Source organism: Budorcas taxicolor, chromosome 16, assembly GCF_023091745.1.
Source record: "Budorcas taxicolor isolate Tak-1 chromosome 16, Takin1.1, whole genome shotgun sequence".
Lineage (NCBI taxonomy): Eukaryota > Metazoa > Chordata > Mammalia > Artiodactyla > Bovidae > Budorcas > Budorcas taxicolor.
The window spans coordinates 55,976,779-55,991,982 of NC_068925.1; the positions used below are offsets into that span (position 1 = coordinate 55,976,779).

Consider the following 15,204-nt stretch of genomic DNA (forward strand, 5'->3'; position numbering starts at 1 on the left):
CATCCCAGCACCTGTTTGGCTCCTTCCTAGATAGCATTTTCCAGTGGCTGAAATTATTTTACTTACTTATTTACTTGATTATTGTCTATATCCTTTTACACACATTAGTATGCTTCTGGCTGCTAGTAATAGAAACCCCCATTTAAAAATATATTTATTATCTCATATAACTACAGTCCAGCAACAAGAAAGTCTGTGGGCAAGGGAGAATGAGTAGTTTAAAAATTATATTGAAGAACCCAAATTCTTTTAGCTCTCTGTTCTATCTCCCTTACTGTCTAGCTTCTTTCTCCTCTGCCTTCCCTCATGGTTACAAAATGGTTTTGCTTCCAGGTGTCTCATCCAGGCATAACAGTGGCCAAAGGGAAAAGATGCTATCTCTTCCTGTATCTCTTCTAAAAATGCTACAGAATCTTATCCCACAGTCCCCATTAGATTTCTTCTGATTTCTTATTAGTCTGTATTGTTCATTTGTGTGGAGATGGTTTAGACCAAATACTCACAATGAAAACCATGTTGGAAAATCAACTATCATAAATGTTGTGGTCCATGCACAGATTGGAAAAGAATTTCCAAACACGAAGCAGAATGAAAGGAGAATAGAGTTTATTAGAGTGGGGGACGAGGAGGGCACTGCCAGTACAATGGGCCAGCTTCCTGAGAGTCAGGGAGAGCTGACTCTGTTTTTGGTCTGTTTTTATAGTCAGGGGACAAGGAACAGGGTAGGGGCCTTGTGAGTCATTTGCTGATTGAATGAGGTATGTATACATTCCCTATACAGGCCTGGGAGAAGAGTAAAACAAATACCTTTCCTTACATGGGGTAAGAGGGGGACAGGCCATGCTACTCAAGAGGGCTCAAAAATTCCACAACAGTTACAACATGGTGGGAAGGGTGATAAGGGTCTGGTTTTTTCTGTTCCTACATTCCAACACCTTTCTTGTTCATCTTGTTCTTTTGTCCTCAGGGCACCACAATAACCACATGAATGAGCACTAGAACTTTAGGATGGTGTCTATCTTGTTCACGACCATTTCCAAAGCCTAGCATAGTACTTGACATGCAATAAGTGCTCAATTAATGAGTCCATTTAAGGGAAGAGGAGAGAAAACTGACATTTGTTGAGTGCCTACTAAGTGCCAGACACAGAACATGAGCTTCATTATAATTTACCCCTCTCAAAAATTGTGTAAAAAAGGGTATTGTTTCTCTTTTACACAAAAGAAACTAATACTTAAGAAATTAAGAAACTTGACTAAGACCACCGATCTAGTGAGTCGCAGGGCTAGGATTTGAAACTATGGGTGTCTGGATCTAAAGACCATGCATCTCCCACTACAAGCTAATTAACAAAAGATATTCTTTCCCTTTCAGAAACAACTGCAAAAATCTGTGTAGATTCCATTATGAAGAACAGCTAAAGAAAATGTGGTTAAGTTCATGCTTAGCCTATAATAGTTATCAGGACACCAGCAGCAGCCTTTCATTAATATTACTGACATTGTATCCTCCACCCTATCACTTGTTGTTTTCTAAACATATAGTGAAAATTAGGTGGCTATGTGCTGTGGGAAAATCAGTCAAATTGAAAAAAAAAATTTTATTTTCCTCCCTAATGCTAAAGTGAATTCAGAGCAGTGTTTGGTGAAGTGTTTGTTATAGAATACTAAGTGAAAGGGCAATCTGACATAACCTTAAAATCCTGAATAAAACCCTGGTGTCTTGAAAGCTAACCTGGGAAATCTGGAAAATCAGGTCTATTTCTGATTTGTCCGAGGATCCTCAGCAGCTTGCACACAGGAGTGGCCTCATAGATATATGTCAAGCACATGTAGACATGTGTCAATCATTCAACCCACAATTAGGGAAAAAATCGTGCCAACAGAAGACGTACCAGCTACAAATAAATCACCATTCCTGGCTTTCTGTTACTCCTCCCATCTTCCTGTTGACTTCTGCTGAGGAAAACAAAGGAGAAAGGAGAAGCCTTCAATAGTCAAATACTGCCAGTTCAGCAATGAATTCGCACATCCTCGGGATACAAGGAACTGCGTACAAGGACAGGCAGTCTGAGGGGACCCAAGCCCCCAACAAAGAGCGCAGCTACTTCCTGACTTGGACCGGAACCGCTTGGTAAAGTATGTGGGTTCCAGAGGGAACGATTTAGGAACAGGACTACTTCCTGCGGCTGAAGTGGGGCGAGGGGTGGGGAGGAAATAGCTGGAGGAGCGGCATCCTCCTTGCTCTAGCTGAGGCAGAGAAGGAGCCAGAGAGGAGGCGGCGGGCGGAGGAGGCAGAGGAGGCTAAGGCAGAGAAGAAAGTGTCGGAGCCGGTAGGTTAGCAGTCTTAGAGCAGAGGACAGTGGACAGCTCCCAGGACTCGCTTTGCAAATCTGTGGTCCGAAGTTGCGGGGCTGCCCATTGGGTAGGGGCCGTGCTGTGCCCGCCACCTGTCAGTGGGCACCGAGAAGGGACTGTTGGGGCACTGGGGCTGGGCCTTGCGGGGCACCAGACGGCGTTCAAGCGGGCTGCAGCCCTGCCCCGGAGCCACGGAAGGTGCTGGGCTGTTCTGCCTGAGGGCGTGAGGTTCCGCACCCTGGACAGCTTCCCTAGACAGAGGTTGGAATCTGGGAGGAAGGAAGTGGATACTGTGCGTCCCACCTAACCTGGGGACCAGCGAGATCTTGCCAGGTGGGTGGTGGACATCGTTTCGGAAACTGAGGGAAGGGCTGGTAAAGATAATGTTAGTATTGGAGCCATAGTTTCTCTGCTCTGTTCTGTCTGGGCTGTCGGAAACGGAGTTGTTTATTTTTAAAGGCAAGTACCTGCTCCTTCTATCGCTTCGGGACAAGTCACCAGCTTTCAGATCCGTTGTTAAGCCAGCGTGTTCCCTACCCGATCCATCATGCTAGTATTGCTGTGGGTATCTGGTGAATACTCTGTAGGGAGTCGTTGATAGTGCGGTCAGAGTTAAATGTCTCCGGAATACTTTTCGGAGAGAGACAAGAGTAGTCTAGCAATTGGGACTGTTTGGCGCACTTTCCCTCAACTTTACGTATAATCGTTTTAGCATTCACAGTAAAGATGGTCATCTTAAAGGAACTAGGTAAGGGTTATGAGTGTGCATCTGCAAAAGGCCTGTCATGTAATATAATAGGATATAAAATCCTTTATCACTGAACGAAATCATTGTATAGAGATTGTTACTGGAAAGATCAGAAATAGTTTTTATTAAGTTACTGCTTTTCTGTTGTCTTAGGTTCGGCTTTAGAGTGTGGTGAAGGGTACTTTTCATGGTGCATGGAAGGAAAGCCAATGCGCAGGTAGGCATTTAGGAAGAAATCCTTCAGTTTCACTAAGTGAAATTCACATAATAATCCAGGGTTTCATTTTTAAAAAATTTTAAAGCTTTTCAAATCTTACCAAATTCTGCTTGGAACTAATGATTCTTGTTCTAAAATAAATCAAAAGTAATGTCAGAAATTAATAGTTTTTAAATAGAGTAAAATATAAAAGTTAAATTTCTAAAGAGTGCTAGGAGGTTTATGTAGTTAACATTTCAACTTTCCTTTTTACATGGATATTCTTTGTGGTAATCATTAAATGTACTATAATACTATATGAGTTGATTATGGTCTTCAATACCCTATAGAATGTAGAGGTTTCTTTTGCCATATAAGACTAATGATTACTTATAATACACTGTATTGAATGTGTAATTATGGTTTTGGTTATTTTATTTATGTCCAATCTACATTTGTTCTATTAATTAAAATAGCTGCTTTGCAGGGAAGATTGAGGACTAAAAAAGGTATTGGACGTAATAACTTAGTCCATAGAAAAATAGAACAATGTATGGGAAAATATAGACAATTTTAGGCCTTCCTAACTCTAGAATTTAGTAATGCTTTTTCTCAATCTGTTCTAACAAATAGGACTCAAATCCTTATTGAAAATCACCCTAGTTCTAGTCCTTCATTTTTAAAACTCATTTTACACTTATTTAACTGTAATCTTTTTTGTTTAACATCAAATATATCTAGCAGACCCTTATAAGAGAAGAAACATGTTATAAAAGGAGTATGACTTAGAACCAGGAGGAAGAATTAGAATATAAGTATTTTTTCCAAATCTGTTAATGGTTTATTGATTCACCTTGACCTAGTCACCTTCGTTATGTCACTTTTGCTAGAAGTCACCTTCGCTAGAAGTCACCCCAGTTTATTTCTCTAATGTACCTGACCAGGATATTGGGAATTAATGAATGCTTGCAAATGATTTGAGATCTCCAGATGTAAAGATGCTATGGATATAAAATCATAGTACACTTAATCTTATTTGTATCTTACTCTAAAGTAGAAATAATATTTGACTGCAAGTACATGAAGACATTAACAACATGTATATTAAATGCTTCGTCACTTCAGCTTCTAACATGGTTGCAAATACCACTGATGGCTTCTCGTCCTCAGCTGCCATAAATGTCATATGTAATTATTAATATAGGAACTTATATTTTAAAAAAGAGAAGGCAGCATGGGGATGTTTTTAGTTTTTCTGTAATTCCTGTATAAAATATTTACTTAATCACTCATACCTACTCTTTTTTCTGTCTTGCTTTATTATGAAATATTGCCAGTTGTTTAAAATCATGTTGGAGAATTCTGGTGTCATTAATTGTTAAGTTACTGTTCTTTTTTCATCACCATCACTTGGCCAGAGCCTGGCCTATCATTGCTCCCAGGTTTTACTTTTACCTGCTACCTGCATTAAGTCGTGGTCACACTTCCCTACCCTTTCCTTACTGGGCTGTGATTCTTGCTGCCAGCGACCCAGACAGCAGTCTCTGAAAAGTAAGGTTGGGTTTATGCTTACCAGCTATTGGAGAAGCTTTGAATGAGAAATAACTCTTCATATTGAATAAATGTTCATTCTCTCTGCTACAGTGGAAGCTCTTTGAGTCTCATATGTCTTCTGTATCTTTGTATCCCTGGCACCTGGTGATCACTGAATAATTGTTTGAATGACTGAATAGCTGAAGTACCTACAGACTGTTCCCATGAGCAGAGAAAAGGCTACGAACAGGAAAAGGTTGCAAAAACATTGTTAGGGTATTCTGATGCTTAATCATAAAGTTTTATGAAACCAATTAGCATTTTGTTAGCAAAGCGTCATTGCATTCATTTATTTAACTAGCTATTATGGGCAAATGTTACAGAATTTCCAAGATAAAATAGGATATTCAGTGAAACTTAAGTCTCCCAGTGCTGACTGTAGCTCCCAATTTTCCTCTCCAAAGGAACCACTTGAAAGCAATTTCTTATGTATTCTTTCACAGTATTGTAATGCATATATAGAATATCTCCTCTTTTTCAAAAACACTGATATTTGCAATTATTCACATTTTTCCCTATTCTTTTTTTCACTTCACATATTATCTTGTTCAGTTCAGTTCAGTTCAGTCACTCAGTCGTGTCCGACTCTTTGCAACCCCATGAACCACAGCATGCCAGGCCTCCCTGTCCATCACCAACTCCCAGAATCTACCCAAACCCATGTCCATTGAGCCGGTGATGCCATCCAACCATCTTATCCTATGTCGTCCCCTTCTCCTCCTGCCCTCAATCTTTCCCAGCATCAGGGTCTTTTCAAATGAGTCAGCTCTTTGCATCAAGTGGCCAAAGTATTGGAGTTTCAGCTTCAACATCAGTCCTTCCAATGAACACCCAGGACTGATCTCCTTTAGGATGGACTGGTTGGATCTCCTTGCAGTCCAAGGGACTCTCAAGAGTCTTCTCCAACACCACAGTTCAAAAGCATCAATTCTTCTGCACTCAGCTTTCTTTATAGTCCAACCCTCACATCCATACATGACTACTGGAAAAACCATAGCCTTGACTAGATGGACCTTAGTCGGCAAAGTAATGTCTCTGCTTTTTAATATGCTGTCTAGGTTGGTCATAACTTTCCTTCCAAGGAGTAAGTGTCTTTTAATTTCATGGCTGCAGTCACCATCTGCAGTGATTTTGGAGCCTAGAAAAATAAAATCAGCCAGTGTTTCCACTGTTTCCCCATCTATTTCCCATGAAGTGATGGGACAGGATGCCATGATCTTCGTTTTCTGAATGTTGAGCTTTAAGCCAACTTTTTCACCTCCTCTTTCACTTTCATCAGAGGCTCTTTAGTTCTTCTTCACTTTCTGCCATAAGAGTGGTGTCATCTGCATATCTGAGGTTATTGATATTTCTCCTTGCAATCTTGATTCCAGCTTGTGCTTCTTCCAGCCCAGCGTTTTTCATGATGTACTCTGCATAGAAGTTAACTAAGCAGTAAATTATGACAAATACACTTAGACCCACCTGTTACTTGTAGGTACTGTTAACTAGTCCCTTCGAGAGACATTTATTTTATGGTTTGCTGTTACAACCAGTTCTTCTATGAATATCCTTGTATGTGGTTTTTGACCAATTGTCTAAGTATAAAATAAATTCTTAGATATAAAATTCCCCAAAGAGTATGTGCATTTTAAAACTTTGAATTACAAATTCCCATCCTTAGAGATTATACCTGTCTGTAGTCTCACCAACAGTGTGACTGGTTCCCAAGATACTATTTTTTAATCATTGGTATAATTTAGAGACACTAAAATATTTTGCAGTGTAATTCTTCCATCTTAAATATAGGAAACTGGACCCAATTTTATTATGAATTGGTTTATTCACTCATCAAACATTTATATCATACTTGTTTTATATTTGTATACCGTATATATACAGGTAGAGTGATGGAAAGACATAACAGATACTATAATGCATCATGAAGGATTTTAATAGAGATGTACATGTCTGCTTTGTAGAGATGAAGAAAGCTTCACAGAGGTGGTGATATTTGAGCTGGATCTTCTAGGAAGGATAAGAATTTGTATTAAAATAAAGAATATACTTGAAAAGATAAGAATTAAAGAAGGGAGATAGTGAAATATGCCATAAACAGAAAGAACCACTGTTCTGCCCAAAAAACGAAAAGACTCCAAGATCTGAAAGTGTATGACATGTATAGAATGGTAAGTATATCTGGAGTGTAGAGTATATGAGGGAGGAAGAAGGGAAAGGAAGGTAGGGGAAAAGAGCCTGAAAAGTGAGGCTACAACCACTAGAAAGAGTCTATACCCTTTAGGTATTTAAGAACCAATGGATGTTGTTATACAATTGAGATTTGTTCTTTGGGTTGATATTTAAGAAGATAGGATGTGGACTAGAAAGAAGGAAGAAAGGATAGTAAAAAGTACTAATTTAAAGGAGTTTGTGGGGAATTCTCTTGTGGTCCAGAAGTTAGGGCTCTGCGCTTTCTCTGCTGAGGGCCTGGGTTCGATCCATGCTTGGGGAGCTAATCCCACAAGCTGTGCAGCAATAAAGAAAAAAGCTGTGGCAGTTAAAGCCGATGAGAGCCTGAAGTAGATCTGTGGCAGTAGGATTGAGAGAAGAGTTTGGAATTGAGAGTTTGTTTAATAGTAAAATCAAGAGGGTTTGGTGGATACAGAGTGAGGAAGAGGTAATGGTACAAGCACCTCCAAAGATCTCAGGTTAGTGCCGCCATAATGAAATGAAAGTACAGGAAGAGGACAGGTTTCACCAAGCCAAGAACAGATTCTCTCTTACGTTCTTTAGATTATTATGTCTAGGAAACAGCCAGGCAGAGATAGCCAGCGTATAATTGGAATATGGGTCTATAGCAGAAGAATGGTTTGAAAATTGTGAATCACCAGTATGCAGAAGATTCTTGAAGTTGTATGTGTGAATGAGAGTAGAGCAGAAAAGGAGGATGCCAAAAACAGAATCCTAGGGAGTACCAGGGGTGTTTCAGGTGGGGCCTAAGATGAAAACCCAGTGAAGGTTCCTAAGTGGGTAAGAGGCTTTAGATTCTTTGGGTCTTATTTTATTTAATTGTATCTAGAGTTTTTACTGACAGTGTTCACTCATGGTGAACATCAGATGAGCTCCTTGAGTTCAACATCAAAAGGCAAATCCCATTCAGATCTCTTGTCTTTAGAATTACTGATTTATTCTAGTCAGTCTAAAATGTATGCCTCAAAATAAATTATAAGATACACCAGCTTGATTTGGCTCTTTCTTGATGTGGCATGCCCTGTAGGTTGGCTTGCTCAATACATCTCCCTTTCCTCCTTCTTCTATTTAGACACAAGAAAAATAAAGTTATACTTTATATCTTTAATATTATTTTCATTTGGGGATGGCTTATGTAACACGTATGGGACTTCTCTGTTGGCTCACTGATTAAGTAACCACCGCCAATGCAGAAGACACAGGTTCAGTCCCTGGATTGGGAAGATCCCCTGGAGAAGGAAATTCCAGCCCATTTCAGTATTCTTGCCTGGAAAATCACATGGACAGAAGAACCCGGCAGGCTATAGTCCATGGGGTTGCAAAAGAGCTGGACACGACTTAGCAACTAAATAAGAAAAACTTTTAACACAGTGCTGCCATTGAGATGTCAGTGGAAGTTGCTGAGAGGTATCCTAGGAAGATTTGTTATTCTGACATAAAAGGAGAAACCAGCTTGTTTGCATGACCTTCCTCCATCTTGCCTTGATTGCTGGGCCAAGGCACCTAGTGCTGACCCTTGTTTCATCCAGTAAACAGTGATGAGATGTCTTAGAATTGAAGTATTCATGACCTATTTTCAGATTAAGGAATTAACAGCCTGGCTTTCTGGTATGGAATCAGGTCTGGAATGTAGTGCCTAGTGGATGCTCTTCTAATAAGCAACACTGGAGTCTTGAGATGTTATTTCTGTTTTAAGAATTTGTATGCACAAATCTCTAGCTCTCCCTATCCAGGCGTGCTTAGTACTTTATATGAAGGTCACCTCAGCTGAATCTTTTAAGAGCAGTGTTAGTCACTCAGTTGAGTCCAACTCTCTGCAACCCCCATTGTAGCCCACCAGGTTCCTCTGTCCATAGAATTCTCCAGGCAAGAATACTGGAGTGGGTTGCCATTCCCTTCTCCAGAGGATCTTCCTGACCCAGGGATCGAACCTGAGTCTCCTGCATTGCAAGCAAATTCTTTACCATTTGAGTCACTGGGGAGGCCCCAAGAAAGTTAATCTGTGTCCAAATTAAGACAAGTTTTTGAAGTATAAAAGGAGAGATGGTTGTTTAGTAGATAGGGAGCACAATTCCAAGCTAAAGAAAGAGAAAATGACTCTTTCCTCAATTAAGACTTACTTTTGAGGTAGATCTGAGGAAGTGCCATGATAGCTTTGCAATTTAAGTTGACTCACACGTTTTGGGTATGTGGAAAGGCTTTTTTTGAATGTACTTTTTGTTTAGTCTCTCAGTCACGTCCAACTCTGTGGCCCTATGGACTGTAGCCCACCAGGCTTCTCTGCCTATGGAATTTTCCAGGGAAGAATACTGGAGCAGGTTGCCATTTCCTTCCTCCTCCAGGTTATCTTCCCTTCCAGGGATTGAACCTATGTCTCTTGTGTCTCCTACATTGGCAGGCAGATTCTTTACCACTAGTGCTACCTGGGAAGTGGTATAGAGAGGTACTAAAACTGTAATATTCCCTTAGTAAAAATGAAGAATATTTAAAATATTTTACTTGTTGTTTGGTTTATGTTTTCTACATGCACATTACTTGATTCTTCTATCATTTAAGGAGATTTTTATATTCATGGGAATGACCCATCCATTTACCTAGCCTGCATTTCCTTAACCTCCTAAAAAGTCATGAGAATTTCACCTTCACTCACTTCAAAAATTCATTCCTACCTTCACTCAGAAAGGCTCTCTCTGAAATCGTTAAGTCATAATAACTTGTTTTCTGACTGTAACCTCTTGAATGCTCACTCCGTCTGTTCTTTGACCTAGTCATAATCAACATGGCTTTTGTCTCTTGTGTTTTTACACAGTTTACTCCTACAACCACTTCAACCATTTTCTGGCCGCTACTCACTCAACTCTTGAGTATGTCCATGGCATTTCTCAATTCTAGATTAATGCAGGCATTTATATTCTCTAATTTGGGCTATAGATTATTGCTAGATAAAACCAGTCACGGGGAATTCATGCTACTGTAGTCAGAGTCTTTAATATCATTGAGCCAACAGTGTTATCCAAAATCAATGCTTACTCATTCCCCACAGTAGCTATTTCACATCCTCACCCATTCTTCTCATGACCCTCTTAGCACTCCTTTCAGTAGCAGCAAGTGATCTGTTCCCCCAACTCCTACTTCACAAAAAAAGATAGAGGCCATCAGGTATGAACTTCCTCCAGCTTCTGACACATCCTTAGCCAGAAATATCTATCCATTTCCACACTGTGTTTCCTCCCACTCCTTTCCCCTGATCGCTTATGGGGAGCCCTTCTTCCTTTTATCTATGATCCATCCTTCTGTATTTTTTTATATTCCACTGTTCAAGAATTTTGCTCCATCATTTATTCTCTCCCTCTTCACATATATTTTAAAACTTCACCCTCCTTCTGCTTCATTGCTTCAATATATAATCGTTTTCCTGCTATTACTCTCTTAAAGTAGATGTAGAACTTTATGTCTCTTTTCACAGCCAAGCTTCTTTCTAGAAATACTGCATACTCATTGTTGCTTTCTTTGCCTTCATTGAGAACTGCCATCAAATACATCAGATTTTTACTGAATGTTTAGGAATAATGAAAGAAGCCATAAAAGTTCTTAGCCATTCAACATTTTTTCACTGGCTGTTTCTGTCCTTAAATCACAACCTGCCACCATTTTTAACCAGTCTTCATTTCTTTTGCTTTCTGGGTTTTTTTTTTTTTTTTAATTAATTAATTTGTTTTAGTTGGGGGCTAATTACTTAACAATATTGTAGTGGTTTTTGCCATACATTGATATGAATCAGCCATGGGTGTACATGTGTTCCCCATCCTGAACCCCCCTCCCACCTCCCTCCGCATCCCATCCCTCAGGGTCATCCCAGTGCACCGGCCCTGAGCACCCTGTCTCATGCATTGAACCTGGACTGGCGATCTGTTTCACATAAGATAATAGACATGTTCCGATGTTTTTCTCCCAAATCATCCAACTCTCACCTTCTCCCATAGAGTCCAAAAGTCTGTTCTTTACATCTGTGTCTCTTTTGCTGTCTCACATATAGGGTCATTGTTACCATCTTTCTAAATTCCATGTATATGTGTTAATACACTATATTGGTGTTTTTCTTTCTGGCTTACTTCACTCTGTATAATAGACTCCAGTTTCATCCACCGCATTAGAACTGATTCAAATGCATTCTTTTTAATAGCTGAGTAATATTCCATTGTGTATATGTACCACAGCTTTCTTATCCATTCATCTGCCAATGGACATCTAGGTTGCTTCCATGTCCTGGCTATTGTAAACAGTGCCATGATGAACATTGGGGTACACGTTTCATTCTGGTTTCCTTGGTGTGTATGCCCAGCAGTGGGATTGCTAGGTCGTATGGCAGTTCTTTCTGTTTTAATTCTCTCTTTCTCCCCTTAAAACTTTCTCCCTTTGAAATTACCATTACTTTATTATACTGAGTAGCTTGGGTCTCTCTGTTCCAATCTTGATACCTCTAGTGCTCTGTGCTCAGTCACTTCAGTCATGTCTGACTCTGTGACTCCATGGTCTGTAGCCTTCCAGGCTCCTCTGTCCATGGGATTTTCCTGGCAAGAATAAAAACAGAGACTAAAAAACAAAGTCCTCATATGCTTTTTAGATAGTTCATGTAAGTGCATGGCATAACTTCATGTAAGACAGAGAGTGGTGGGGACTGTGTGAACTAATATTCCGAGCCCTCCTAATGATATTTAAATTCAATTTAAATTTCAAAACGTAAGAAACCAAAAAGTACTGCAAATGAAGGACATCTAATAATCATCCCAAGGGCTGTCACCTTGCATTTTATAATTGAAAGGCTTAAACAGATATTTCTTTAAAAACACCATCTGTCTCTGAAGTAAATGTGGCCCATTCCCACAGAATGTGAAAGAATAATTTTTAAAAAATTAATAACAGCTTTTTTGTTCCCATTATATAGAGAAATTCAAGTGTAGGAATCATTTCTTAAAATTACTTCATATATAATGTCTGATGCCTGTTTACAGAATTTTTTAGATTTACTGACATTTTGGTACATCCAAATCCTTATTGTTTTATTTTATATGTTTGACAGTGACTTTGCTGTTACATTTTTTTCTCTTTATAGCTGCATTTTGAATCATTACTTTTTTCACATTGTTTTTTCCTTTCATCTTAGGTCAACATTCTTTTTGTAAAAACTGACCGCTTCCACTGAGAAATTTTATTTATTAGTCAAATTCATTAGTCAGTAATTAATTAAACTTTAATTTGTGTTAAAATAACCACCTGCTAAATGCAGACTGTGGAACCATACCCTCAGAGATTTTGATTCTCTATCCCCTCTTAAGAATCTGTGTTTTTACCAAGCACCCTCACATAGCTGGTATTAGAGAAATAGTATTTTAAAATTGAGTGTAACAGCCCAATAGGAATTGGGCTAGCCACTGTGAAGAAAGAGTATCTAGTCTTCTTCCAACATTTTACTTCATTTGAAAGAAAAGATACAAATTCAAACCATACTTCTAACTTTACCAATACCATTTTTAGAAAATTGGATAATAATGGAGCAAGAGTCTCTATAATATACAGAATTAGTTGGCCAGTCAAAGCAAGGGTTATTTTCTATATTCAAGTTGGCTAGTAAATTTAGATATGTGGCTAATTTCACATATTAACTACTTGTTTTTGGTATCAGAAAGTTTGGGGTTGGAATTAACAGTTTCTTGACTCAAACTGGCTTAATCAATATAGCAGTCTTTTATTTACATAACAAGAAGGCCAGAAGTAAGGTGGGCTCCAGGGTTGTTCAATGCATGACTTGATAGTACCATCCTAGACCCAAGTTTTCTCTGTGTCTCCAGTGTAACCTCTTCAATATTAGCTTCATCCTAACCTAAAATTGCAAGAGAATTCAGGCTTCATCCTTATAGCTGGGTACATGATCAGCTTCCCTTGAAGTACATGGCTGGTAAAGAACAAACTAAGGTTATGTTAAGGTTTGAGAGAGTTGATGGTAAATATTCCATTTACAGACTTTATCTTGAAGTTCTGCTTTTCATAAGTGTTTAGTGAATACAAAGTCTGCCAAACTTATTGGCACATTTTATACCCTTTTGGTTTTAGAAAGACTAACTCTTCCTTAGAATTGGCAGTCCTTTTGTGGGAGAAGGCAAAAGCTCTGTTTGGTTTCCATAGTTTGTGAACTGTGGATAGAATCCAGAAAAATCCTTCCACCTAGCTTCTTCAACCTTATGACACATGTAGATTAGTCTTGCAAATTAAGTTAATAAAAATACTATTTGAGTTCAATTTCTTTATTTAATATATTATACGTATATTTACTGTAATATCCTTCATTCACTATTGGGATAGAAATCCACAGATTGAGAAATTAAATAGTTTGAGATCCTCTGGTTTCTCTAGATGAATTTTCACTTGGACAGTCAGGCTTGCTCCCCCACACCTTTAATTAAAAGCTTTCCTAATTAGAAAAAAAAGATACATATGAATTTACTTATAAAACAGAAACTGACTCACAGATATAGAAAACAAATTTATGGTTACCAAAGAGGATAACCGGGGGCGGAGGGTTGGGGGAGAGGTACAAATTAGAAGTTTAGAAGATAAACATATACACTTAATTGTATTTAAAATAAGCAGCAAGGACCTACTGTATAGCACATGGAAATATATTCACTATCTTATAATAAACTATAATGGAAAATAATCTTAAAAAGAACATATAAGTATGTAAATCTGCAAATACATATGCATGAGTGTGTATGTAGAGTGTGTGTACAACTGAATCACCTTGCTGTGTGTGTGTTAGTCACTCAGTCCTGTATGACTCTCTGCGAGCCCATGGACTGTAGCCGCCAGGCTCCTCTGTCCATATGATTCAAGTCAAGAATACTGGAGTGGGTTGCCATTTCCTTCTCCAGGGGATCTTCCCTACCCAGGGATTGAATCCTGGTCTCCTGTCTGAGCCACCAGGGAAGCCCACTTTTCTCTATACCTGAAACTAACACAACATTGTAAATTAACTATTCTTAAATTTTTAAAAAAAGCTTTCCTAGGGCACTTTTCTCTTTGGGGGAGCAGTTCACACTTCAGTTTATCACCCACCCCTCAAATCATTAGAATACTTAATCCATCAGAATCCAAACAAAGGTATGAATATAGATGTGACAAGGTGTGAATGCAATCTATATTTCTAGGATGCTTATTATAAATTCCCTTCAAAGTTGCCCAGAAAAATGTACTGGTATGTACGGTGAGTGTTGAGGGTGGGGAGCATTTTTGCCAGTAGAACTTTTTGGAGGTGATGAGAATGATGCAGGATGCGGGCTGAGCAGTTGTTTTTTTTTTTTTAAGTAAACGTTTACAAAAACAAATAGCAGAACCACAGAAGAAATAACAATGTATAGAATTAATTATAACTTCTAGAATTAAATATAACTTCTCAGAAGATTTACAGTGAGGTACCTCTTACAGTCTTTGATCCCTGTTCTTGCTCCTAAAAGAGCAGTGTACTCTAGCATGTGGATGCTTCATGTGGCAGCATGCTTGCTTTTTCTCCCCTCTAAGAACAACAGTCATGTAAACCAGATTGCCAAGATCATTTCCATTTCAAATGCTCCATCCAATTGACCAAAACTGTTCAGGATAAAGCACTGACTTTGGAATCAGTGAAAGTAAAAGTCACTCAATCGTGTCCGACTCTTTGTGACCCCATGGACTATGCAGTCCATGGAATTCTGTAGGCCAGGATACTGGAGTGGGTAGCCTTTCCCTTCTCCAGGGGATCTTCCCAACCCAGGGATCAAACCCAGGTCTCCCGCATTGCAGGCAGATTCTTTACCAGCTGAGCCACAAGGGAAGCCCTTGGAGTCAGAGTACCTAGTACCTATTAATACATTTAGACAAATTCCAACACTGTCACTTTCCTTGTGAAGTAAGTGTAATTATTCCCACATTACAAATGATGAACTTGAGGATCAGAGAAGTTAAACCATTTGCCCAAGATTATACCTTGTAAATGATGGAACTAACATTTGAGTCTATGATTGCCTGGCTACAGACTAGGCATTCTT

General features: G+C 38.9%; 1 protein-coding gene across 1 annotated transcript in view; it reads left to right on the forward strand.

Annotated features, from left to right (window-relative positions):
* Positions 1-2,681: 2,681 nt before the first annotated feature.
* The window catches only part of KLHL20 (kelch like family member 20), a 50,011-nt gene continuing 37,488 nt past the window's right edge, over positions 2,682-15,204 (forward strand). Inside the window, exons 1-2 of the mRNA XM_052653939.1 lie at positions 2,682-2,690; positions 3,259-3,322. Of these exons, the coding sequence (XP_052509899.1) occupies positions 3,300-3,322 (23 nt within the window). The 5' untranslated portion in view covers positions 2,682-2,690; positions 3,259-3,299. The remainder of the gene's footprint in view (positions 2,691-3,258; positions 3,323-15,204) is intronic.